Raw genomic sequence first — 27102 nt, forward strand, 5'->3', positions numbered from 1 at the left:
CAACAAATGGTCTTTGTTCCTGCAGGCCTCCATCATGCTGCTGCTGCTGCTGCTGTGCAGATTTGACCTTCCTCTATCCTGAGACATTACAACACCTTCTTCACACAGTTATCTGTCAGACGCTGACAGTGATGCAGAAACACTGAGTGCTCTATTGTTTATTTAAAAATCACTTCCACCTCCAAACAACACACACACACACACATATGTATATACAGTATAAACCACTTCCTGTGTCTCTTCCCTCTTCTTTATTTAAAACCCTTCGGACACATTCGCTCGTCCCTCTCCATCATTTATAGCCATAATGTACGTCGAACACACATCTTACCTTTGGTTGTGATGGAGGGCTGTTCCCCCAGGAGCAGCTTTAGCCTCTTGGCGTGGATTTTACCCTGGTAGTGTGACTGTGCCACCACGGCCGAGGTGAAGGACATGTTACACAGCGTGCAGCACTTATTCTTGTCCACGTCGCCCTCGTCGCTGCCCTGAAGAAACGGGGAAAACACGCACACAACAACGCAATTATACATACATACATACATACATACATACATACATACATACATACATATGGTACATGTCATATGGATTATGAAGAAAGTGCAGCAAAAAACCAAGTCAAGTACGGATATAACTAGAAGCGCTAAAGTAGGTAAACATTCAAATGAGGTCACAGCGTTCACTTTCCTCTCCTCTTCCTCCTCCTCTCTGAATATCCAGCCTCTTCCTGACCCTTCCTTCCTGTCAGTAGGACACTCTTTCTATCTTTTCCTCTCTCTCTCGTCTCCTCTGTCTGAGTTTCCAGTGAAGGATAATGGGTTTTCGTTGCAGCTCGCACAGATGGAGGCTCAGGAAGTGGTCCGCTGTCAGCCGTGCGTTAGCTCCACTGTCAAACTTTAAAATGCAGACTCGACTCCATTTGCATCCCACCAGGATCTAAACGTTTTTTAGGACAGAGTTGGAATATCGCAGCGCTGCCATCATGGGAAATAGAAGTGGTGCAGATTAGTGATGTGTTCACTGAGCAGCTGTTTTACCTTCCACCAACTTTACAGCTTTCTTTCTTTCTTTCTTTCTTTAGAATTTCGAGTTGTTTATATGACTTTTTTGTCACAAATTTGGCGCTTGAGACCAAAAATGACCACCATAGAAAAACTTTTAAATTATGTTCATTGAACAGATGGAAAACATTTCCACGTAGTGACATCTTTGGTGTTCCAGGTCAACCATGACCACCATAGAAAATCAATGGGTAAGACTAGTGTTCATCATCTTCATCCATCAGATAAAACATAAAACCCTGCACACGCACACTTGCATTGACTTCCTGGTCATTATTTCTGATGAATGTTTGATTTCTCAAAAAAAACGACCACCATTGAAAACAAATGGATAAAAATCATTTTCATCCAACAGATAAAGGCAAAAAATGTAAAAACGGACAATGGTAGCTTCATGGACGCCAACTCCAAAATGGTTGACTTCCTGTTGAGTTGAGGTCATGGTCCCAATTGGATTTTTTGTTCGTCTTGGGCCGAACCACGTTCCCACCATATTTCGTGATTTTTGGCGAAACTAAGTTTTGGCTCCGTCCATAGGCATTTGACCTGAGGGGGCGCTACTGAGCCATTTTGCTTTGGTTTTTTTGCAATTCCATTATTTTCTAAAAGACCTAATAGACCTAAGTCATACAATAAAACTATAACAAAGATCAAAACCAACGTCTCTTACTGCGTTGAAAGCCAAAGAGTAAAAATGGGTTTTAAGATGTGTTTTGGATTGTGGACAGTGAGGGTTAGGGTTAGGGTTAGACAGGGTTAGGGTTAGGGTTAGACAGAAAGACATTTATTGTGTTCCTGTGCTCAGAGGAGACGATAGGTGATTTTCAGCAGCTCTGTTACTCAACAGCAACATCAGTCACTTTCAATTATCCCACAGAAGAACTCAGACACTCGCTGATTTGTCTGAGTTTGTAAAAAGAGGATTTTTGTTGTTTTCTCTGTATGAAGGAAGATGAAGATGAAAAAATAGACGTGAAGGTCGATTGTGACGGAGTCTGCACGAAACAAACTTTCTTTCTTCCTTAACATTGATGCTTTAAAAAAAACAACAAAAAAAAAACATCACTTTCAAACTCACAATAGCATAAACTATTATGTTCAAACTATTAAATCCACACTTAAATATCTGTATCACTATAATCCATGCAATATTTATTTTATTTAATTCACATTTACTGTCTATTATGAAAGCTGCACATTGTATAATGTGAAATGTTTCATGAATAATTTCTCATATACTTACATTCATCCTATTTTATTGCTTATTTTAGTCGATTATTCCTCTTTTCCCACATTGGGAAGTGAATGTCCCCCAGTGTTAAGATCAATACAGTTGAAACTAATCTAAAATAATCTAATCTAATCTAATCAAGTTCATTTCACCAATCAATGTTGGATCAATGCTGTGAGATCACAATGACCTGATTCCTCCAGAGATGGAAACATTATGACATTAGGACACAATGTGTAACATTAATAATGCTCTGCTGGGACACCATCATAAAAAAAATAAAAAATAAAAATAAATATATATATATATATATACACATATATACATATACATATGTATATATACGTATATATACACATGTATATATATACACGTATATATATATACGTATATATATATACGTATATGTATATACATATACATACACATACACATATACACATATATATACATACATATACACATACACATATACACATATATATACATACATATACACATAAATATATATACACACACACACACACACACACACACACACACACACACACACACACACACATTGATGAGACAAACAACCACAGTGTTTCCACACCATTAAGCGCTCACTAATAACACAGGTAAGGTCACGTGACCTTTGACCTGGACGTCACGCTCGTAACTCAGACACATCATCATCGTTGTCGTTATTATTTCTTCCCCTAATGAGCAGCAGAGTAAGTCATTAAGCTAATGAACGCTTTGGCCTCAGAGTTGTGGGTTAAATCCCCGGCTGACTGCTCTTTGAACACAGGACGTCATCGTCAGTCATCGGTCATGTGACCGTGCTGCTGCTGCTGCTGCTGCTGCTGCTGCTGCTGCTGCTGCTACTGCTGCTGCTGCTGCTGCTGCTACTGCTGCTGCTGCTGCTGCTGCTGCTGCTGCTACTGCATTTTGTTTCCTCCTCCTCTTGTGGTGTCTGGAGTTTGTTTAGTCTTTTATTTATCTGTCACCCTGGGTTAGTTTATTCTCGCCCGGTTTCACGTTTCCAGTGTCAGTTTAACTCGTACCACAGTTTGAGAACCATCCATCACACACACAAACCACTGACCTTTTGTCGAGTGCTGATAAGGAGCAACATCACTGTCACCACTTAAACGCCCTAATATCATCCACAGCTGTGGGTAAATGAATAAATGAAGGAATATTACGAGGGATAAATATATTCACCCGCAGTGGAACTTCAGATCTGACACTTTTTAACTCTGAGGAGAGAAGCTGTGTTTGTGTGTGTGTGTGTGTGTGTGTGTGTGTGTGTGTGTGTGTGTGTGTGCAAAGAGACACAGCTTTGAAGTGTTTGATAACAGAGGAACACGACACACAGTCATTCTGACACGCGCGCCGTGATTGGCTAATGTTTAACGTTATTAAGCAGATGAAAGGCTGTACCTAATAAAGTGGTCATTGAATGCGTTTTAAATAGATTCTAAGAAACATTGCTTTGTTTTTCTATGTATTTAAATGTACGGAGACCCTGAAGTGACATGAGAAATAAAAATTTAAATCTCAAGTTTCCCCAAAAAAATATTTAAAAAAAATTGACTTTTTTTTTTCAAATTTTTTTTTGAAACTCAAGATCTCGACTTTGAAACTCCAGTTTCCAAAAAATGATGAACAAAAAAATTTAATTTATTATTTTTTTTGAAAATCGAGATCTCGACTTTGAAACTCCAGAGTTTCCAAAAAATGATGAATTTATTTTTTTTTTCCAAATTTTTTGGAAACTCGAGATCTCGAGGTTCCAAAAAATGATGAAAATAAAAATTGAATTTATTTTTTGGAAATCGAGATCTCGACTTTGAAACTCCAGAGTTTCCACAAAATGATGAATTTCTTTTTTTTTTCAAATTTTTTGGAAACTCGAGATCTCGAGGTTCCAAAAAATGATGAAAAAAAAATTTAATTTTTTTTTTTTTTGAAACTCGAGATCTCGACTTTGAAATTCCAGTTTCCAAAAAATGATGAAATTTTTTTTTTTTCAAATTTTTTTGGAAACTCGAGATCTCGAGGTTCCAATAAATGATGAATTCAATTTTTGAAAAAAAAATTCAATTTTTTTTTTTGTTTTGAAAATCGAGATTTCGACTTTGAAACTCCAGAGTTTCCAAAAAATGATGAATTACTTTTTTTTTTCCAAATTTTTTGGAAACTCGAGATCTCGAGGTTCCAAAAAGTGATGAAAAAAAAATTTCTATTTTTTTTTTTTTTGAAACTCGAAATCTCGACTTTGAAACTCCAGTTTCCAAAAAATGATGAAATTTTTTTTTTTTTTCCTCATTTTGTTTTATTTTTTCCTCATGTCACTTCGGGGGCTCCGTATAAATGTGATTAAAGGTGAAATAATAATAATTTGTGGATATGCATTTGGCAAAACATATAATTTAATAAAGTTATAAAGGTGCTAAAAGTGCTAAGAAAGTGTTTGAATTAAACATTAAAAAGGTTAAACCCTGCAGAATAATCCAGATATAAAATGATTGAGTTAAAGTTTGGGGATTATGGATGAAGTTCAGCAGCAAAGTTAGATTTTATTCTTATTTTACTTCTTTTTTGTGTGTGTGGTTGTGTTGCTGTGGGGGAGCGAATACTCCTGAGTCATTGTGTGAAACAACAAACTCACTTTTTTTTCGGTGCACAATCTTAACACCTGTGTGAAATAATTGGATTTCTGCATTGGTGGAGTCTTCTGTGGATATGAAACTCCATGATGGACACACACACACACACAGGCACACACACACACACACACACACACACACACACACACACACACACACACACACACACACACACACACACACACACACACACACACACACACACACACACACACACACACACACACACACACAGGCACACACACAGACACCCCCCCCCCCCCCCCCCCACACACACACACAGTAAATTCTCTTCACTATCAGCCTCACACTTTCATGTGAGTTTAAGTGAAGCTGCGTCTCCGCGTTTGCCGTAACACAGGCTTTGTCATAGTTTACTGTTGTTGATGTTGTTGTTTCTTTGGTTGCCACGGTAACAAGTAAACCAGCTTAAGCTGTGACAGACTCCCACACACACACACACACACACACACACTAAACTGCTTTCTCAAATCCAATTTTTATAAGAGAGGAAAAACATATTCTCTGAAGTGCAATTCTGTGATTATTTACCTGGCTACAGATGTACATTTAATAGTGTTTTAGACCCAAACTATTTCACTGTTAGACACAAAAAAAACACCAGTTTGTGAAGAAAGATAAAACATCAAATGCACTTTCAGAAAACGGAAAACTATTATTTAGATACTTAAATAACATACTTTTTGTTGGAAATCAGGTTATGATAAGGATAAATTGTACAGTTTTAACAAAAGGTGCTTTAATGCTAATGCAGTTTCAAAGTCAAGATCTCGAGTTTCCAAAATATGATGAAAATATTTTATTTTTTTATTTTTTTTTTTTCAATTTTTTTTTTTTTCATGTCACTTCGGGGGCTCCGTAATGATAACCATAATGACAATAATTATTATAATTTTTCATTTTTTTAAATTAGACCCCACAGTATTGCAGATACAGGCCTCTACCAAACGGTTGAGACGTCTGTTCATAATAAACCTGGTTCTCATAATTCATAAAGTACAACATTCAGAACAAGTCACATTAATTTAGTGTTAGTGAGTTCAGTTTGATGCATTTTTCTATGAGATACAGTGACTTAAAGTGTGCTCAACCAAATGGTTGAGTTGTATCTTAAAGGGTTAACGATCTATTCCTTTAAATCCAATCCTCACATTCGCCGTAAAACTCAGCCTCTATCTAAACTTTAACACAGAAGAAAATGAGAGCGTGTTCAGTCACAGCCTCACAGAGGAGGATCAACACCATTTGTCAAAACTCCCACACATTTCAAAACTCGTCTCATTGTTTGGATCCTTTTTTTTTTTTTAGGAATTTTCCTTTTTTTTTTCCTCCAAATGACTCATTACCCCGTCAGCCACGCGTCGTACCTTTGGCCTGGTTCCCTTTACTCTGCCTCGGCTCGGCTTTCCTTGAGACGCTGCTGCTAAATCACGGGCCCTTGACTCGGAATAATAAGTCAAGTCTCTCATCGTTCGCATTCGTCCCTAAAACCTCAGCCCAGAGGACGCTTAAAAAGTGGAGGATATATTTAGGAAGAGAAAAGGAGGAGGAGTTGAAGTCTTATGAGGTTAGAGAGACACAGAGAGGCCTCTTCGTTCGCTCTGGTCGTTTTTCAAATGGCACAGGATTGACAGGTCGGTTCTCAGAGAACATTTGATATGATCTCTAATTCTCCTGAGGTTCTCACATGTTTCCTCTGCTGTAATCTGTCTGGATTTGTCGGCTTTAGAACGACACACACGGTACGCTAACAGTTTATGGAAATAGAAACTTTAGACTTCACGAACACCGAAATAGGCCTGGAAAACTCGATTCTTTTTAAGGATCCGGGTTATTCTGAGTCACTTGAGTGAGTATTGCTAAGAAAACTCAGTCCTAGTATATTATAATAATTCATCCTTTGTTGTTGTTTTGTTAACAATAGAAAAGTCTGTCAAGCATTAGCCTATTCTTATTATTATTATTAGCCTATTATTATTGTTATCAGCCTGTTATTATTATTATTATTATTATTATTAGGCTATTTAACAACTCGACCGACATCATTGTTATATGCTACATCTATACACCAAACCTAGGCCTATAACCCATAAACATGCTATATCATAAGTGAAAGTATGGCTTTTGTTGTGGATTTGCTGACTCGTGGAGAAACAGCCTAGCTCTTGTCCGTTAGCTAGGAAACGGATCCACTCATGCTAACATAACTGGCCGATTAACGCGAGTCGTTGCTGTTTATTCCTCTGCAGGAGGTTCCTATCTCGGACTTGATTTGACTTGTGGAGTTGTGGTTGCCTTCGAAAATTGTAAGTTATACAACTTTTGACAGCTAAGATGGCTAGGACTAGCAGCTAATGTTGCAAGTTGTTTGTGTGTGGCGCTGTTTAAATTAAACTGTAGTTTGACTCAACTGATCCGAGTTAATGATGCTAGTGACTCGCGACTCATGGGTTAATTTAAAGACCTACATTTAATTTAAATTTAAAGAAAGCAGAGCAGCTGAATCTACAGCATCTCAGTCGTGACCTTTTTTGCCTCGTTGGCCGTTATTTGAACTTTAAGCGCAGCACATACACAATCTTAGTTAGCCTCGTACAGTCGAGCGCTGACAAACAACACCGAGCGTTCACTGGAGGAAAGAAAGAGAGAGAGAGAGAGAGAGAGAGAGAGAGAGAGAGAGAGAGAGAGAGAGAGAGAGAGAGAGAGAGAGAGAGAGCAGAAGGAGAAGCAAAGACAGTACGGATGCCAACCGCCATATAACACCAACATCACCAACAACAGTGAAGTGATTAAACGCAGAGACGACGAGACACTGGACAGTTAACGCTTAGGACGACGTCGCTAGGCAACAGCAAGAAGAAAACTAATGAAAACTAATTCTTGCATTTTCACTCTGTGATGGACATTGATCAGGATAATGAGCCTCATTAATCTGCATTAACATTCCTCTGCTCTTTGAGAGACAGGAAGACACACTTTTTCCTTCACATTTTTTAGACCAAGTTCTGCTGCGTTTCTCGTCCAAACACAAAAATCCAAAATCGCCCGTCGAGTTTGACGTCCGTCATGAGATAGAAAAATAGATAATATTATCTTGCTGTCAATATCTATCTCGCTATATTTAACTAAACAGCTCGATACATAGATAGCCGTCTAAATGGATGGACGGCTGCATAGATAGATGGATCCATATCTACCAAGCTAGCTACTCGATACATATGGCACTTTATCGTTAAACAGTCCGATCACTACTTGGCTTTACGTGACTCGACTCAGAAAACATATTTTTCCAGGCGGTTAACCGTGTCAACGCACGTCTATAGGGCGAGTCATTGATTTAGACAGAAAGAGTTGTTGCCGTAGTTACGTCTAGGTCCTTACGAAGCACATTGGAGACATCCCGTAGCTTTGCTATGTGCTTATATAACGTAGTTTATACACCGTGGTTTTTGTTGTTGGCAAAATATTTCCAACCACACAGGTGATCGTGTTTCGTCGGTGTTGTCTCCCAAATGAGCAGTTGCTATGGTTGCTATTAGTTGGCAACAGTGTTGGGTTAGGGGGAAGAGCTAACCCAACGCCGGAGGAAAAATGATCGATTCCACCTTTTCTTTCAAAAGTCGAGATTGTGACGTAATTTCAATCGATATTCGATTTACAACCGAGATGGTGACACCACTAACATTCTACTGCTATGTTAAACTGTCATATTAGCCAACTCTTGATTGGTCGCTCCCTCCAAACAGGTGGAGGCTAATTGTTGTGATTGCTGTCAAATGTCAAGTAGGAGAGTGTCAACAAGCACCTGGACAAACATATTATTCAAGAATACCAATTCGCACGTTAACACATGGCGCGTTTCCATGACGACTGACCGGAAAAAGACGTGCGTGACGTCATGTTTACGTGACTTCCTGATTGTTAAAACGAGTCTCTTAAGTAACGATAAAGTTTAAAAACAGAGGCACACATACGCAGTACACAGGTACGCTGGTTATTTGTAGCACTGCTCTTTCCGTTTGATTTAACAGACCGCTCCAGTTCAACTGTAGGTGCGCTAACGGTGCTAAAAGGAGCTAATGCAGCTAACGGAGCTAACTGGTAAACGGTGCCTGGAATCCGTTGTCGCGGCACGTAAACGTGACTTCATGCGCATCTTTTTCCGCTCCAGTCGTCATGGAAACGCGTCATGTGTTAACCTAGTGCCCAGCACTGTTACTTACTGATGATATTCCGCCATTCTCTGATTCTTATCATCGGTGCTTCTGTAGCTAGTCTTACGCTAACCCATGTTATCTGGCCTCTAACCCTTGATCTGTCCAAAAACACTAGGTACCAGGTTCTGTCACTAATGGAAAATCCCCCCCAAAAAACAGAGTAGAGTCAAGTTGAGCCGAGCCGTGCTAATAAGTGCCAATAGAACGCTATCTCAATAGCTGAGTAGATATTTAGATAGCATGATTGGATCTGTCCATCCAATCATCCTAGATAGATAGGTTTGGATCAGATGATTGAATGAATATAAAGATGTGGCCTGGATTATTGGGTCAGATGGGCCTGGAATTGGAAAACCCAGCATTTTAAGAAGCACAGTTGCTCAGTTATGGGTTTGAGTTGAATTGAATCAATCAATCAAGAGATAAAATTAAGTTTTACATAAAAAATAAAAAATAATACTCAATACAATGTCCAGATCCAGATTATTTGGCCAGAATATAGAATTATATAAAACAAAAGCTTTATGAATCCAGTTTTTTATTATTTACTTTTATTCAATGCCTCTTTTGTCTTTTCTTTTGATAAAAATAACGTTGTTTTGAAGACGATCTGGCACGAAAATCAAGAGCTCAGCGACAAAGACGCGCAAGAGTCTATACATGTGGTAGCGCCATCTGCTGCTGCTGCAAATATGCACATTCTGCTGAGCGAGTCTGTGCTTCTGCAGACTCAAATCATAATATTACTGAAATAATAGTGTTTGAGTTCTACCAATGAATTCCCTGGACTCCACTGCATTATTACCAATGTTAAACTTCTTTTCTCTTTCATTTTTGAGTAGCAAAAGAGTAAAATAACGCCATATACTCGACGTTAGTGTGTGTCTTCAGGTGTTTAAGGACATCTGTGCGACTCCTCACTATGAACTTAAACCACCACAGGCTTTTTTCCTTTATCCGAACACACGCTCTGTGAGTGGATCTTTGCCGTTAAGTTGTGTGCGAGTTTGCAATCTGTTCGGATTCCGCTCAAGGAGAAGAAGGTCCGGGGCGATCGAAGCATCGGAGCGAAGTCACTTTGCACCTGCATCGCGTCCGATGCGACCGCGGCACAGGATCAGATGGCGTCGGCCGCAGGCCTGATTTAATAGGAAGTGGCAGTTAAATAGACCAACGAGGGGGAAAAAAAACACCAAAAACCAGCCGACCAGCAGCAAACACGAGTGTGGAGATTACGTCTGCGTGACAAAGCACCCAATTGTGCGTTGATTATCAAATGCAAAATAACATAACTCGTTGATTAAGTGGGATATTTTTGTGGTTCATAAAGTAAAGTTCAGACATCAAAAGCAGTCAGGTATAAATCTGAACGCTTCTGTTTGGACACAAAGCTGAAACGCTTGTGTTTACTCTCTGGTTTAATTGAGCGTAATATTCCCCCGTTTAGATCACGCACCGATTAATCCTTCACGTACGCTCAACTAGCCGCGAGTCTCCACGAGGCGAAAGACGACAAACATTTGAACGGATAAAAATGAACTGTCGCAATTCAGCGTTTTCAATATCAAAACAATCAATATCACGCTCCTCGTTATTAAAAGGAAGGAAGATGAAGTCTCCCCTCCTGTGATGCAGGAATGTGATGACTATCATCTCCACATCAGAGTGGGTTGGACCTCGGAGAGAAGTCAGAGCACGAAGCCTCTGAGGCTGCATCAAAACAAACTGTCTGTTGTTTTAATTGATGTCCAAAAGCAAAACTGCTGACACGGATTCTAAAAAGAAAAATATGCCTCTTGTGCTAAAGGAGACGCTGCTGGTTCTCGTTTGTTGTCAAAGCCAAATAGCATCGAACCAAGTTAGCAGTGTTCTCACAAGATTGCCTGAGGAAAACTTAAAGTGGACCTAGACCGGAAGTTCCAAATAACGCTGTTTTTTAGTGTGTATCTGCGTCATTACCTTGTTTATAAAGCCCTGAAGGTTCTAAACAAACAGTTCAGTCACTGCTGAGAACACTGTGTTTTATTGTAATCTCAGGCTCAGTGAGATCTCTGAAAAAACACGGTCCGGTTACGTAAACACCGGTTCTCCTGAACAGCAGATCCTCCTGCTCCGGGCACTAGTCCGGGCACATCCGGTTGCGTACATTGAACCACAGAAGAAGAATAACGTCCGTTGTGGAGGTGTTTCACGAGCGACAGTGTCTTCTGACTCTGGGTCTGACTCTGGGTCAAAGGTCGTCAAAGGGACTGAGGCGGGGAGTCGTGAAGAAGCTATTTTTAAACACTGTTAAAACAATGTTTTGATAATGAGGAGCAGTGCATCCACCGTTCCAGAGGGGGGCGCTGTGCTTCTGAGAGCTGGTGTGCTGAATATGTCACTTTCGGGTATTGGCCAATCACAACACAGTCTGTCTTCTGGGAGAGAGAGTTGAGCCTCAAATCTCGCGGCTGGGAAACGGCGTCAGAAAAGAGGATTTCTATCGTCTCGTTTACAGCAACTAGGAGGTTTTTGACCATAAAAACAAGTTAATGTATGTAACTAGACCTCCATAACTAACATATATGTGCAACAGGACCACTCTATGTCACCTTTAAATCACGATGACTTCCGAGCAGGTTTCACTAAGTTTCCCCCGAGTTAGAATTGGACTAAACTCTTGACTCTGGAGGATTTGGCTCAACTCCAGCTCATGGAGCAGCTTTGCCTCCTCAACTTCTGCCAACTAACGATCACCTGACTCATCGTTCCTGCACCCGTGCAAGGCATTAATCACTTCACCGCCGCTTTTTTTTTTCTCTCCAGCATTGTTATCAACGGGAACCATTCTGCCTCCGGCGAAGGCTCAAATGTTTCCGCGTTTGCTGCTGGACATTTTAGCTGAACTGTGCATTTCTCATTCAAATCATTCAGATTCTTCCCATTTTTTTTTTTTGTCCCAATATGCTTAAATATAGAGCTGCTGTTTTGACGTTAGAGAGAAAGGCTGCATAATAGCAGCGGCAATAGCAAATTAGAAACTGCTCGGTTGAGTTAAAACCCCTCACTCTTTCATGTATATTCATTATTCTGCAATCATCGGCATGAAATTTAGTTTAGCTAAGGCTCTGTGCGACTGCTTATTGAATCCAAAACATTCAGCCTTATAACCAAACTCCTTCAAACTAAGACACCCTGACATCCTCCCACCTCCTCCGCCGCTCTTCAGGTTGCCGCGGCGACTAGCGTGACCAGCATCAGCGCGTGTGCAGTTGTCAGATGACATCAGCTCGAGCGGCTGCAGACGCCGCCGCGGCGGGCGTGGACGCCCACGGTCTCTGGAGGCGGTCGCTAACCCGGTGTATTTTTAGACGGTTGCACCTCGTTGTGCGCCGTGGTCGCATCACATCTGTGCAGTTCATCTGGAGCCCTCGCCCTCCCGGGCTACGTGACCTTTTACCGAGGGGCCCAAGGTCGGACTGTGGAGACGACAAAGATGCATTGTGACACTAGGGGGGGGAGGGGGAAAAAATGTGTGAGGCAGATCCTGGTTTTGGTCGCGTTATTTGTCATCTTTGTCCAAAATGCCAGAGTGATGTCAGCGTACAGTGATGTGTGTCCTCAAATAATCTCCAAAAACACGCTTTGAACACATGCAGCCTCACTAAAACAGCGGCACGGAGACGTTAGAAGGTCAATGAAGTCGAGATGGATTTACCTCAGACGGGTAAATCTTCCCCCTGAAGAAGTCTGCAGCTGCTTCAACGTTAGCAGGATCTCTGCAGGTTTCAACAAGTCAAAATAAACGCTCACATAGAGTGGTCCTGTTGCACATATATGTTAGTTATGGAGGTCTACTTACATACATTAACTTGTTTTTATGATCAAAAACCTCCTAGTTGCTGTAAACGAGCCGATAGAAATCCTCTTTTCTGACGATGTTTCCCAGCCGCGATATTTCAGACTCAACTCTCTCACCCAGAAGACAGAGTCTTGTGATTGGCCAATATATTCAGCACACCCGCTCTCAGAAGCACAGCTCCCCCCTCTGGAACGGTGGATGCACTGCTCCTCATTATCAAAACATTGTTTTAACAGTGTTTAAAAAATAGCTTCTTCACGACTCCCCGCCTCAGTCCATTTGACGACCTTTGACCCAGAGTCAGACCCAGAGTCAGAAGACACTGTCGCTGGTGAAACACCTCCACAACCCACTGTCACACGCCCTCCACTCTCTCTACCATTTCCTGCCTCTTCTTCATGCATAATTTCAAAAAACGGCAGCCGGTTGTAAAACAAGGCCAAAGACTTGTTCTAAGGCTACAAAAAAAACATCACATTTATTTACAGAGATTACACAACACTCTTATGGGAAGTAAATTAAATTTCTGCCAATAACCACTCTCTCTCTCTCTGTCTCTCTGTCTCTCTCTCTCTCTCTCTCTCTCTCTCTCTCTCTCTCTATGTTACACCCTGGACCTTTAACAACGTCGATAAATTACACACAGAAAAAAACACCTCGCTGTGTTTCTAAATGTTAAAGTTGGGCGTGAAAAATGAAAATGATCCAAATACATAAACGAGAGGAGAAACTGAGCAGGTGAAGAAGTGTTTTCCGTCCCTGACACAGGATCCGTCTGCTGCTCCCAGACCTGATATTTACCCTCGAGGTTGATTTAATTTGAGCGGCAGCGATGGCTCTGAGGGAATCGTTCCATCACCTCCAGACTCCTCCCGCCGGCTCTCAACGCCCTCGTCTCCTGACAGAATCTTCCTCATCAACGTCTCGCCGACAGACGGATGTTATCTTTTTTTCCGTCTCCGTCCTGCAGCCGAGTAACAAGCCCCCGAATTCTGCGGCTGATTTTTTTAACGGCCGACGGGAAGCGGCGTTCCTAATGTGGAGATTTGACAAGTCGATGTCCTCGTCGACGGCGTCTTGTTACAAGCATTACAGTCACTGTCAGCGCTCGGCGTCGACTGGAAAACGCGAAGTGGCCGAACGTGGGTTTTTGACGGACGCTTGAATGACGAGAGGTTTTAACGCTGCAGAAGCTGCAGGAAAACTCAGGAATGAGTTTGTAGGATTTGAAAGTTACAGCAAGTTTGTATGAGGTAAAGAGATATTATCACTGACTTTGGAAGACACATGATAACATAGCGAGAAAACAGATTGAGCTATTGTTCATAACGACCCCACAGAACCTTGAAAGTTTTTGAAAATCACACCTAAAATAGACAACTTGTGCCCTTGTTTGTCACGATGCTACCGTTTCATGCCTCACGTTGCTTGACGTACACAGAACAAACATGGACTCATAAATACTAGCTTCTCTCTCCGCCGTTCTCCACGTGAGATTCCGTGCAGAACAATGAGCGAGTAAAGTCATAGCAAAGAGAGAGAGCAAATGACGACGGACGGCAAATGTCAAATTGTCAAATTTACCAAGACTGTAAGACTTTAACCAAGATCCCAAAAAAGGAAAATCACTTATCAATAAAAGTGGACGCTCTTAAAAGTAGCCCCGTCATTTTTGGAAATTTGTCCTTGGAAAGTCCTTGAGATGTTCTTTCGATAATAGACGATAATCGACGTCATTTTGCCATTCAAAAGAAAACTTTTTTTTTTTTATCGTTATCGAAATTTACGACGATAATCAACGCCATTTTGCCGTTAACGATAAATTCGATAATTAAAAATTGTGTGTAGGTAGGCAGGCTACTGGTATGTTCATGTCCCTTTAAGACACTCGGACGTGTTGAGCGTATACATATCAAACACAACACACATTTTTATATGTTATGTCTAATATGTGTCAGTACTGATGTCTGTGTGTCACGGTGCACATGCTTATATCAGGCAAATGGTCAATAATGCAAATTAGGTGATGACGTCCTTGAATTTGATGTCCCTGTAATAAAACTTAAAGTACATGTGCTGAAGTCTAAAGAACAAACATCTGCCACTTTATGTATCCATTAGACACAGGGGGGTTTGTTTTTTTTGGCTGGAAACTGAAGTTTGTAAAGCACTCGCTGGCAACTGAACTCCAGAGAGAAAATCTGCATTTCTAGCTGGCAGTGAGATGAGAGCTGCTGCTGCACCGCTGCCTTTTTATAGAAGCGTCTGACACTTAAGATAACGTGACAGAACTATTTCAAACACCACAGTCACAAGATAACAGCTGGAGATTCTGATGCAGCAGCCGAGTGATAAACTCCTGTGTCAGAGATGGAAAAATCCATGGTTTTCTCTATGGACTTTGGTGCAGGAGAGTGAAAGGTTAACAAACTTCAATTTCAAGCAAGAAAAAGTGAAAATTATATTCTTAAAATGCAATTATGCAATTATAGTCTTGTTTTCTTGTGTTTTGTTTTTGTTGTTTTTATTCCCTGTTACATAACAGATTATCCCTCATGTGGATGAATAAAGGATCTTTAAAGGGCAACTTCACTCAAAAATATAAACAATTTTTTTTTTTTTTACTAATTTCCAGAGATAAATATTTTATTTTATGATCAGAAAGTGGATCTGAGGACATTTGCATTGAAATAAATAAATAACAGTGACAAAAAAAAGTCAAAGTCACTTACTTCCTTCTACGAAAATAAAAGCCCTGACTGTTCTTTACTGTGTTTCTGTCAAGTTTTATGAGCAAAAGATGTGAAAAAATTTAATAAAGTAAAGTAAACATTTTCCCCTGGTTTTTTGCTGTTTTTAAAGCAGACTCTGATTCCACCTGACAGTCGTACGCTGTGATGCTGAGAGCGACTGGAATAATAGTTGAGGCCACAGAGTGAGAAAGAGAGAGAAAATATATATATATATAAACACAACTCATTGTGAACAAGTGCTTCCACTTCGGGCCTTTTGCCAACTCGTGAATCACACTGCATGAATCTCTTTTACTATCAACACCCACACAATGTGGCTCTGAAGGGTTTTAAACGCTGATGAAATTGTTGAAAGTAGCCAAAGGAATTTGCTCAGATGCAGCGTGAGCTCCAAATTAAAGGCCTTGTATTATATGTTTGCATGTGAACACGACGTGAAGACTGTATTTCACAGGGAAAACGAGACCACAATAAATATTGTGACCTCTGACCTATTCATTTAAGGGTTTGCACACTGATGCAACAAGATTATTCTACGTTTTCATTTCATTCTCTGGTAAGATACTTTAAAGTATCCCTTTAATACTTAAATGAGGCAGAAGCTTATTTCTGAGGAACTGGGGACAGTTTAAATCTTTATATTTGAGATTTTGGTCAGGTCAACTATGTGTGAGTTAGACACAAAAGAAAAAAGAAAAATGTAGGATTTTATGCAAATTTAGCCAATTTATCTCGCGTCAAAAAATCAAAAACTGACTACTTTTGTGTGATCCTAACCCGACATCTGGGGGCGATGTCGAGCCCTGGGGCTGGGCAAGGGTTAGGGCCCTATGCCACTATCACATTTTTCATGCATTTATCCATGCCAAATTTCAAGAGTTTTCATTCATGTTAACCCCCTCAAAATTGAACGCAATGTCGGAGAAAAAAATATAAAATAATATTAATAATCTCAACAGGAACAATAGGTTCCAACAGGAAAGGAAAAAGGTAACAAAGGGACAAATGACATGAAGATAGTGCAGTGATTGAAAAGGAAAAGTGACAATTTACAATGAAAGGAGGCAGAAGAAGGGAAGAGAAATGACATAGTGGGAAAAACACCTGAGAATGGAAGAGACGAGGTAAAGTCTCCGTCCCGATATCTCACCCTTAAAATGTCCCCTTGGTTTTGAGTTCTCTCAACATTAAATTACCCTCGTTGAGGGAAGTGGTATTGAGACATCACTACATGCAAATTAGCGTAGTGAACGTAACGAACGCGCTAACCTACGTCACATGTTGACAACCGGTGGAGCGTGCTACTATTTTCATTCAGGAAAAATGCTGGTGGATCAGCTGTTTGATTTTTTCCATCAATACCGACCTCGTAAACGCTAAATCGCGATTGTGATTAAAAAAAAAAAAAATCCAGAGTATTCGTATTCAAGTGAACGCTGGTGCAAACATCCACACACTGACACAACTACCCAGATGTAGCAGAGCTAGCTAGCGGCTGTTTGCTGGGTGCTTCGAGAGCGTTTGCCCGTCATGCAGCTCTGCGTGGTGGGCGTGCTCTCTCGGGGCGCTCGGCGAGTAGCCGCTCGCTAGCTAGTTAGCTAGCTGCTTTCATAAATGGTCACTTATTATCTGACATTAGTGTTCAAAGCTCAACGGTCCTTTGGATGTTTATCAAACCAACATATTCCAACACAATTCGACATTGTAACGTGCTTATTTGAGAAAATATAATACAACGAAAATGTTCCTCGGCAGATGTGGCCGCCATCTTTGTTGAAAAATATCTGCTGGCTCGCTGAATTCGCAAAGCATCGTGGGTAATTTCATCTTCCACTTCTTTTTAAGCCCGCACCAGAGCTCACTACATTTTGAGGGTTGATTATAAGGAGAAAATCACATTTCCCCTTGATCCACCCTACACGAGAACGCACAAAATGTAGGGTTAGGGCAAAAAATGTAGGGTTAGGGGAGGTAATGGGACGAGGCCTAAATATAGAACACAAAAGAAAAGGGGGAGAAAAGGTAATGGTGTAAAAGCAGAAGTGTGTAACAGAGCAGACAGTCAGAAGAAGAGCATGATGGGACATGAGGAAACGTATCGATGAAAGCAGGAGGAAGGAAAGGAAGAGGAGAAACGACAGAGAGAGAGTGATGGGTTGTCAGTGAGAAAGGACAGAGAGACAGAGAGAGAATAACCCCCGAAAAACACATGACGAGCTCAGGCAGCAGTGGCTTCATCACTTATTCTGCTTTATCTGCTTCCACTTCCACATCTCTGATATCTGCAAAGTCGCTCAATCACAGAGAGGAGACTTCAGCTCCTTCACTGCAGCCTTTCTGCTTCCTCACATCCTCCTCCATCATCATCATCCTCCTCCTCCATCATCCTCCTCCCATACACTCCACTAGAAACAGGACATGGACTGAGAATGCCACCAATAAATGTGGCACATGTCCATAACCTGAGGGCAGAGGACGAGGAAAAACCATCGCTTTGTGACTCACTCGCTGAAAACGTGGCTGCAAACAGCAACAGAAGGGAAAATGTACACATGCTTAAGTCTACGATATCATAAGAGCATGTTCACAGATGGTGCCAAACTTTGCCAAAAGAGAGAACGCCTAGACATCTCTTTACTAAATCCTCTGTAATTTCACTCTGCTTCATTTCAGCAGCATCAGACTTTGCACAGCTCATGTCCACATGTTGTCACATGACCTCCATGTGTTTAAAAATGCAATATTTTTTTAGGCGACAGAAAAAAACATTAATTTTACATACATTAATAGTCTTAATACTAAGACTATACTTATTATTTTATACTAAAGCATCAACTTGTGCTTTAGTATACTTTTTACTTCTTTAAAACATGTTTATTCTTCTTAGTACTTGTGTACTTCATCAAGATATACTACGTATTAGTACTTTGTGGCAGAAAGAAGTAAAAAGTATACTGAAGTACAAGTATAAGCTTTAGTATTAAAGTACTTAGTCTTCGACTTCTGTAGTATAATTCACTATACTATTCTTAAGTATATAAAATATAATATATAAAAAGTATACTGCCTCAGTTTTAGTATAAAATAAGTATACTCGTAGTACACTTGAATAAACTACTTTTTGCTAAGGGTATAAGGATTTAAATGATTAAAAAGTTGATTTAGCATAATATGCCTCCTTTAAGACCAAAAACAAAAGGTCTGTAAATTTCAGTAACCTAACACAACTTGTTTTCCCCCAAAAAACGAAACAAAAGAGAAGCAGAAGTTGGTTAAAGCAACAAAGGCTGCAGCGACACAAACATCATCATCATCATCATCATCATCTTCGCCCCGGACGCTTATCAAACGCAGAATGACAGGCCACATAATTGCTGTCTGTCAAACACATCACGTCCTTTCAATGTACAGCTCTGCGGAGGCTCGGTGAGTCCTGCACGCGTCTTTGTGTCTGAAATGAAAGGTTGCCGGTTCCCCCCCCGGCGTCTCACTGTCGCATTGTTCAAGCGCCCGCAGCCGTTTATCTGTCAGCCGAGCGGGAAACAGACGCCAACAATACAGGGAGGTTTTTATATAACGTGACGCAGAATGGTCGCGTGGAACGACGTCGTCGGGGGGAAACTGCTTCTGTTTGATTACTGACACTGTGGGGACGCGGTGACAGGAAAGACGGAGGACGGAAGACTTACATTGTCTGTTCTGAGCTTCTTGGCGGGGCAGCCTCCATCCACAGGATGTAGCATGTAATACAGTCGCACTTTGTTGGCGTGTTTCCGACTCTGGAGGAGAGAAAACAGAAGGAAAACATCATTATTGTGGTTTTGTGTGATCGGATAAACACCTCAAACTCAAATGACCTGAGTACAGCACACTGTGTACAGTAATACTGTGTCAGATAAAGAAAATAAAAAAGCAGAGCAGACAAAGTCATTGTTTCACGGTCACTGGTGTCAGTGAGACTTCACAGATCTATTTGTTTCGCCTGTTCAGTTTCCTGACAGAGATAAAGCAGCCGGAGCTTTGTCACTTTCTCTGAGGTGGAAACAAATATGTCAGGCTTGAAAAGCATGAAGGTCACTCGACTGTTCACTCATCAAACTGTTCAAGAAAAATATCTTCTCTTCAAACCAACGACACTATGACAAAAACACCGTCACCTTGAAATGAACAAGAGCAAAAAGCATTCTAACAGAATATTATTCCTATTGCTCAGTCATTTTGGACATGTTAGCTTGTTTAGCAACGTGCTAATAGGTATTTTTCCATCACAAACAGCAGACAAAATTACAATATGTAGCTCCCCGTTTACGCATAATATTTAGTGTTCCTTTGTGCTAAAGCTACATGTAAAGTATGAGCATTATTGTCTGTGAGAGACGTAGAGCTAATGCTAAGCGGAGCTAATGTGTAATGTACATTTCCTGTTTATCAATGCGACTGTTCTCTTTATAGTGTCTTAAAGTTCCATAAATGTATCTTCAGTAACTTTAATAAAGTCACACACTTTACTGTGGAGCGTTAGTTTTATTATTTTTTCTATTTAGCTGGTTGGTTTAAGCTAGCAAGGCCCCTCGCACTACGGTGGCCATTTCCATAGCATCCATAAAGAGGACACACGACTACACAACAATACAATTTTGTCCACGATAACGATGTTATGACGATGATACAGTGATCATGAGATCACTGTTTCAAAAAAGGACAACTGAGATCCCAGAACAATTCCTTGCACAGTCTAACGTAACTGTCCATCGTAGCTCACTGTTAGGGAATGTGAACTATTCTACAGACATATTGTATTATTTTGTGTAAAGTATTTCAATACAACCTTCACTGCAGCAGAGAAGAAAGGGAGAAGATTTTGAACGTTTGGATTTTCAGATTCTATCATAGTCACTGTTTCCACATAATCATCATAGTAACATACTGTAAATCACGATCAGCTTCAGATTGTGCGTCATTTCTTCATTTCCATGAGTGAAGTGCAGGAGCATCAATCAACCAGAGTTGACATCAATCTCCTGTGAGGTCACTGCTGATGCAGAACCACATCTTTTTTTTTTTTTAAATGTTCTCTGTTGGGCTTTGATTCACACACTACAAACATTTTTTTCCCCCATTTTCAGCTGCAATCACTTGCACTTCTAGTGTTCAGGCACATTATTTGTTATGGCAGCCCAAAGTGCTTTTGTTCAGGCACGCTGAGGTTTCAGCGCTCCCTTGCAGCAGAGGTGTGTTTCTGCAGAACAAACACTTTGGGCTCACAAACTGTGCAGAAAGTCTCCACGTTCATCACTTCACCAGCTCACAGAGGAGGTTTCATGAGCTCATTAAAGATGTTGAAACTCTACATGTGTGCTCATTATTTCAATCAGTATACTTAGATTTTTAAAGTAGAATCAACTTGTATAATTTAATATAAACTGTATAATTTACAATGACATATACAGAAGCCTTATTCAAGCATCAAATGATATTTTGAATCCTTGAATTGTTATTTTCAGCTTGATCATGAAATAAACCACATAACTAAGGGCAAAAGAGTTAGAAGCTAAATACATTGCAGGATAAATAAGAATGTAAAAATAGTAAAATAAAATACATTACATTAGGTTTGGGAATGGCTGGTCTGGATAGTAATGAAAGGACACGTAAGGTAAGGCAAATTAACGCAGCGTAGCGTAACCTAGTGTAGTAGATAGTGAGACTATACACTTTATTTAATAACATAAGGCAAGCTATCGTAAGGTAAGCTAAGGTAAGCAAGGCAACGTAACATAAGGTAATGTAACATAAAGATCCGTAAAGTAAGCAAGGCAACGTAGCGTAACGTAACGTAACACAACATAACATAACGTAGCCTAACGTAAGGCAACATAACCTAGCGTAGTACATAGTAAGACTATACAGTATATTTAATAACATAAGGTAAGGTAACGTAACGCAAATTAACGCAGGGCAACATAACGTAAGGTGATGTAACGTAAGGATCCGTAAGGTAAGCAAGGCAACGTAAGGTAAAGTAAGCTAAGGTAAGGTAACATAAGGTAAGACGAGGTAACGTAAGGAGATGTAAGGTAAGCAAATGTATTGTAATATAACGTAATGTAAGGTCGTAGATAGAATAGAATAAGTATATACAGTATATTTAATAACCACAATATGTCAACCTTAATATTTAAAGTGTAATCTAGGATTGCACTTTAAATAAATATAAGCCTGTTAATTAGAAAACATATCAACAAGTTCTTGTCTCCTCTTGATTGACAGCCTTCTGCAGGACAACAACAGACACATTTATTCATGTCAGTGGGTTCTGCTGGTTCACACGTGAGGAACCAAAGTCTGCTCAGATACAGGAAAACACAGCAGAGGTTCTTCACATGTTCACATTCAGAATGTTTGTAAATTGACCTGAACATGTGCACGTTCAGCAGGGCTAACACAAAAGAGCTAATCAAAAGTCAGACACAGGAAACCGTTTGTTTGTGTGTGTGTGTGTGTGTGTGTGTGTGTGTGTGTGTGTGTGTGTGTGTGTGTGTGTGTGTGTGTGTGTGTGTGTGTGTGTTCTTGTACTTGCAGCATACTGAGGACCAGTGAGGGTTTTTAACCAACAAAGTGAGGTAATTTTTACGGAGTGAGGACATTTTGGCCGGTCCTCACTTTGTTTTCATTGAAATCACTTCCTTAGGTTGCTATAACGTGTTATACTCAATTTGTCAAGAAAAAAAAAAAACACATTTTGGACGACAGTATGACTTTTTAGTCAAATTTTGGACCAACATTTTTTTTTCAAATTTGTTTTCAAATTTTGGACGACATATTATAGTATGACGTTTTTATCAAATTTTGGGTCAATTTTTTTTTCAAATTTTGGACCAAATTTTTTTTTCCAATTTTGGACCAAATTTTTTTTTTCAAAATTTTGACCAAATTTTTTTTCTAATTTGTTTTCAAATTTTGGACGACCTATTATAGAACGACGTTTTTATCAAATTTTGGACCAAAAATTTTGGGTCAATTTTTTTTAAAAAATTCTGGATGACATAGTATGGTATGACGTTTTTGTCAAATTTTGGGTCAAATTTTTTTTGTCAAATTTCTTTTATCAAATTTTGGACCAAAAATGTTGTGTCAAATTTTTTTTCAAATTTTGGACATAGTATAGTATGACGTTTTTGTAAAATTTTGGACCAAAAATGAAAAAGAAAAAATGGTACTGCAACCAGTAGTTCTTTGTAGATGTCATTCATGAAGTAGATATTTGTAATTGTGTTGATTTATAAAGTAGAAATGCTGGTCCTCAGTATGCAGCAAGTACAAGAATGTGTGTGTGTGTGTTGACAGCCAGTGGGTTATTTGTTTATTTTTCTGCACACGGCAGATTTACATTTGTACAGAGTCTGTTTGTGACACACAGCTGACACACACACACACACAGCTGACACACACACACACACACACACACACACACACACACACACACACACACACACACACACACACAGGGACCATGGTTAAAATTAACCAGACGTACAGGAGGATGAGTCAGGCAGTCAAAAAATAAAAAAAAGAGACAGGTACAGACGATTGTTAGTAATCGCAAAGGCGAAGAATAAGAAACCTGCTGCACAGAGACAGGTGAGAGGGAACCAGGATGGAGTCTGAGGACTTGTGGAGATGAAGGAGGATGAGGAGGATGTGGTGGCTGAGAGGAACAGGCCTCACACTGTGAAACTTTAAGTGAAGCATGACTCAGATTTCAACAACACTACAGGAGCAGCTCCTACTGCTAATCTCCTGTCAGAGGTTAGCAGATCTAACCTCTGACATCTGGCATCATTGGGCCCAAAAAACAGCAGCAGCTCATATATTTATATATACATTTTTTTCTCATGCGTGTGGTCTCCTGCTTTTCCTCCTGCCCAGCAGCTCCAACTTTAACATCTCGCCGTTCAACCTTATCTGTGCCTACGTAACATAACGTAACGTAGCGTAACGTAGATGGTAAGCATGTATTTCCACATCAATGAATGTAAAATATAGACAGAAAAAATGAAAGGTTTTACAGTATATTTAATAACGTAAGGCAAAGCAACGCAACGTAATGTAACATAAGGACACATAAGGTAAGGTAACGTAAGGTAAGGTAGTAGATAGAATAGAATAAGACAATACAATATATTTAATAACGTACGGCTAGGTAGCGTGAGGTAACGTAACGTAACGCAACGCAAGGTCGGCCACGTAAAGCTCTACACCCTCGCAGCTCGACTTCAGCGTCCTGTCGTAATTTCCGGTGTGTATACGTTCATGTACGTCACCACTGCAGGAAAATAGAAACACCAACACTGTGTCACACCTCCCACTGCAGAGCCACACCTCCCACTGCAGAGCCACACCTCCCACTGCAGAGCCACACCTCCCACTGCAGAGCCACACCTCCCACTGCAGAGCCACACCTCCCACTGCAGAGCGACGTGTCAGTCACAGTCTCTGAGTGACACGTCAATCTGGGAATGCTGATTGCTTTTTATGCAAATGAGATCACGTGGTTTTGCAGAGGGTGAAATGTTTGAATGTCCAGAGACAAACGACATTTTCCAAGCACATCATGGAACTACGGTGGCCTTCACATGACAAAAAGGATGCAGGGAAAGATTGGACACCAACTGTCCCACTATTAAACATTATTTCAGATGATGACATCTCTAATGGAATATTCCATTCCAAGTCACACTCAGGCGGAAACAATTGATGGTTTTCAAGTCGAAGTTTGCTTCAATTTGTTTACGTAACTCATTTCCTTTTGTGATTGTTCCGATCCCAAAATGTGTTGTTTTGACCAGCAGTTGAGAACTTTTTTTTAGTATTTTAGAAGGACATGTAGAAACAGGTGTGAGAAAAGCTGTTAGACGCTCAGGAACCAGGCTGATCGTCCTGGATGACAGGGCGAGGATTTCTCTGTTGACCCTTTAGCCTGGGGCTTGGACACCGTTACCGGATGAAGTTGCTGCCCCTTCAGGTCGATAACGACGGTGTTCACTGCACAGTCCGCGCTCAAAAAGACATCAAAGACGCGCATGACTTCATGTTTACGTGCCGCGACACCGGAGTCCAGGCACCGTTTACCAGTTAGCTCCGTTAGCTCCTTTTAGCACCGGTTAGCACGCCTACAGTGGAACTGGAGCAGTGTGTGCCTCGTTTTTTTTATTTTTTAAAGTTTAGCGTCACTTTAGAGACTCATTTTCAATTTCAACAATCCAGAGTTACGTAAATACGACGTCGTGCGCATCTTTTTCCGGTCAGTCGTCATGCTAACGCTAACGTGCGTTAACACGGACACCGCTAAACGCCGTTTACGCGTTAACGTTTGACAGCACTAGTGTTTACGCATAAATCCCCCCGAAGAATTTGAAGCTTTTAAAAAACATAACAAAGCTGTTAGCCAAACCATAGGAGTCTGCACCACATGTACATGGTATCATCACTAGCCAATAATTGATTTCCTTTAATTGGTTTCTTCTGAGTGTCACAGAATAATGTCTCCAATGAGCAGTTATAATAAAGGTTAATGAGAGGAAGCTTAAACTGTCACAGCATCACACCACCACACACACTTCATCTTTAAAATCAATCCCTTCTCTTATAGATCTATACAAGATGGATTTATTGATATTTTAGAGAGGGATCCACCTCAAAGATGATCATTATCTTGAATCCAGACTCAGCATCACTCAATTAGCCGGTCAGATACGATATATTGGCTCGATTATTGGTTAGTGCAAAAAAAACAGGAAGAAGCAGCTTCTGGGTTTGTGCTAAATCAACCTCTAAATTTGTTTTTCAGTGATCTTTAAGTCTGGAAGTCATTGTAGTTTGTTTTCTCTGCCGCTTTTATTTGATTTGTTCGCTAAGGAACTGCCTCAGTCCACTGCTATCCTCTCTGTGTCAGAGCTGCATGCCTTTTATGGCTCGTCGTGCTAGGCTAAAGCTAAAGTGCGACGAGACACCGTACGCTGCCAAAATTCAAGGCAACACTCCTGGAATTAATGCTACGAGGTTTAGCATGTGACTATTTCTGTGTTGTACAGAGATTTAATTTGATATTATTCTTTGTAGTAGTAGGAGTAAAAGAACAAATTATATTTTAATTTAAAACATTGATTTTTATTTAAAAACACTACTACTGCTAATTTACTGTCAACAATACTGAATTGAGTTGCTTTGGAGTTCATACTGACAGACACTAGTACTGACCCATGACTGGTATAGTATATGGTCTATATTTACTATATTTATTAGTGCCGTGCAAAAGGTTAACACGCGTTACGGGCGCGACACCGTTTACCAGTTAGCTGCGTTAGCTCCTTTTAGCGCCGTTAGCGTGCCTACAGTGGGACTGGAGTGTTCTGTTTATTAAAGGAAAAGAGCAGCGCTAACAAATAACCAGCTGTGTAACTGTGTATGTGTGCCTCTGTTTTTAAAGTTTAGCGTTACTTTAGAGACTCAGTTTAACAATTGGGGAGTCACGTAAACATGACGTCACACACGTTTTTTGACGTCCGGTCAGTCGTCATGGAAACGCGTCAACGTTGACGCAGTTAAACACTGTTGACGCATTAACGTTTGATAGCACTAATATTTATTCAACAACACTCAAAAGCACTACAGTTTTTCCATTTGCTCATTCCTAAAGTGCCTCAGTATTTGTTTTCAATCACACAATTCACCTGCTGGTGATGGAGGCAATTTGTGACTTTATTGATTGTTATTATTTGGTTTTAAATGTGGGAATCCCATGACTTAGTGCAGTGTTTCCCAATCCTGGTTCTTGGGAACAGTTAGGGCCTGTCCTGCTTGTTTTAGATTCAATACACCGGATTGAGATAAAGACATTTCATCGTCAAGATCTACAACAACAAAAACAACCCCAACTCATTTTAAATCACGTCAGCTGGAGCAGGGAAAACATGCAGGACAGGGATCACCACCAGGGCCACCAATCTCAACCCTGCTTATAGAAGAGAATTGGAACATGAAAAGGATTTCAGCAGCAAATCCGATTAAAAAATGTTGCAGAATAAAATTAGCCAACCACAGCTTTAAGCATGAATTCCCAGGGCCCGGGAACATGAAATGAGCAAAGATGACGGACTAATGGAAGTGGTCGGGTGTGGGTTAGCATCAGTGTCCTGCTGAGCTGGAGCAGGAACAGACTTATCCATCAGCTCCAACGACGCACTTCCAAACGACGTTATCGGGAGAATATATCAGGCCGACAGCTCTCATTTCAAATCATTTACCCCCGTCGTCTT

The 27102-nt window shown here is 40.4% G+C and overlaps 1 protein-coding gene across 1 annotated transcript in view; it reads right to left on the minus strand.

Moving 5' to 3' along the window:
- LOC310939599 (zinc finger matrin-type protein 4-like) overlaps positions 1 to 27102 on the minus strand; it is a gene marked incomplete at both ends in the record, with an annotated part of 87534 nt that overhangs the window by 34338 nt on the left and 26094 nt on the right. Inside the window, 2 exons of the mRNA XM_083904401.1 lie at positions 332 to 488; positions 19474 to 19563. Of these exons, the coding sequence (XP_083760527.1) occupies positions 332 to 488; positions 19474 to 19563 (247 nt within the window). The remainder of the gene's footprint in view (positions 1 to 331; positions 489 to 19473; positions 19564 to 27102) is intronic.

The sequence above is a fragment of the Microchirus variegatus genome, assembly GCF_963457635.1.
Source record: "Microchirus variegatus genome assembly, chromosome: 18".
Lineage (NCBI taxonomy): Eukaryota > Metazoa > Chordata > Actinopteri > Pleuronectiformes > Soleidae > Microchirus > Microchirus variegatus.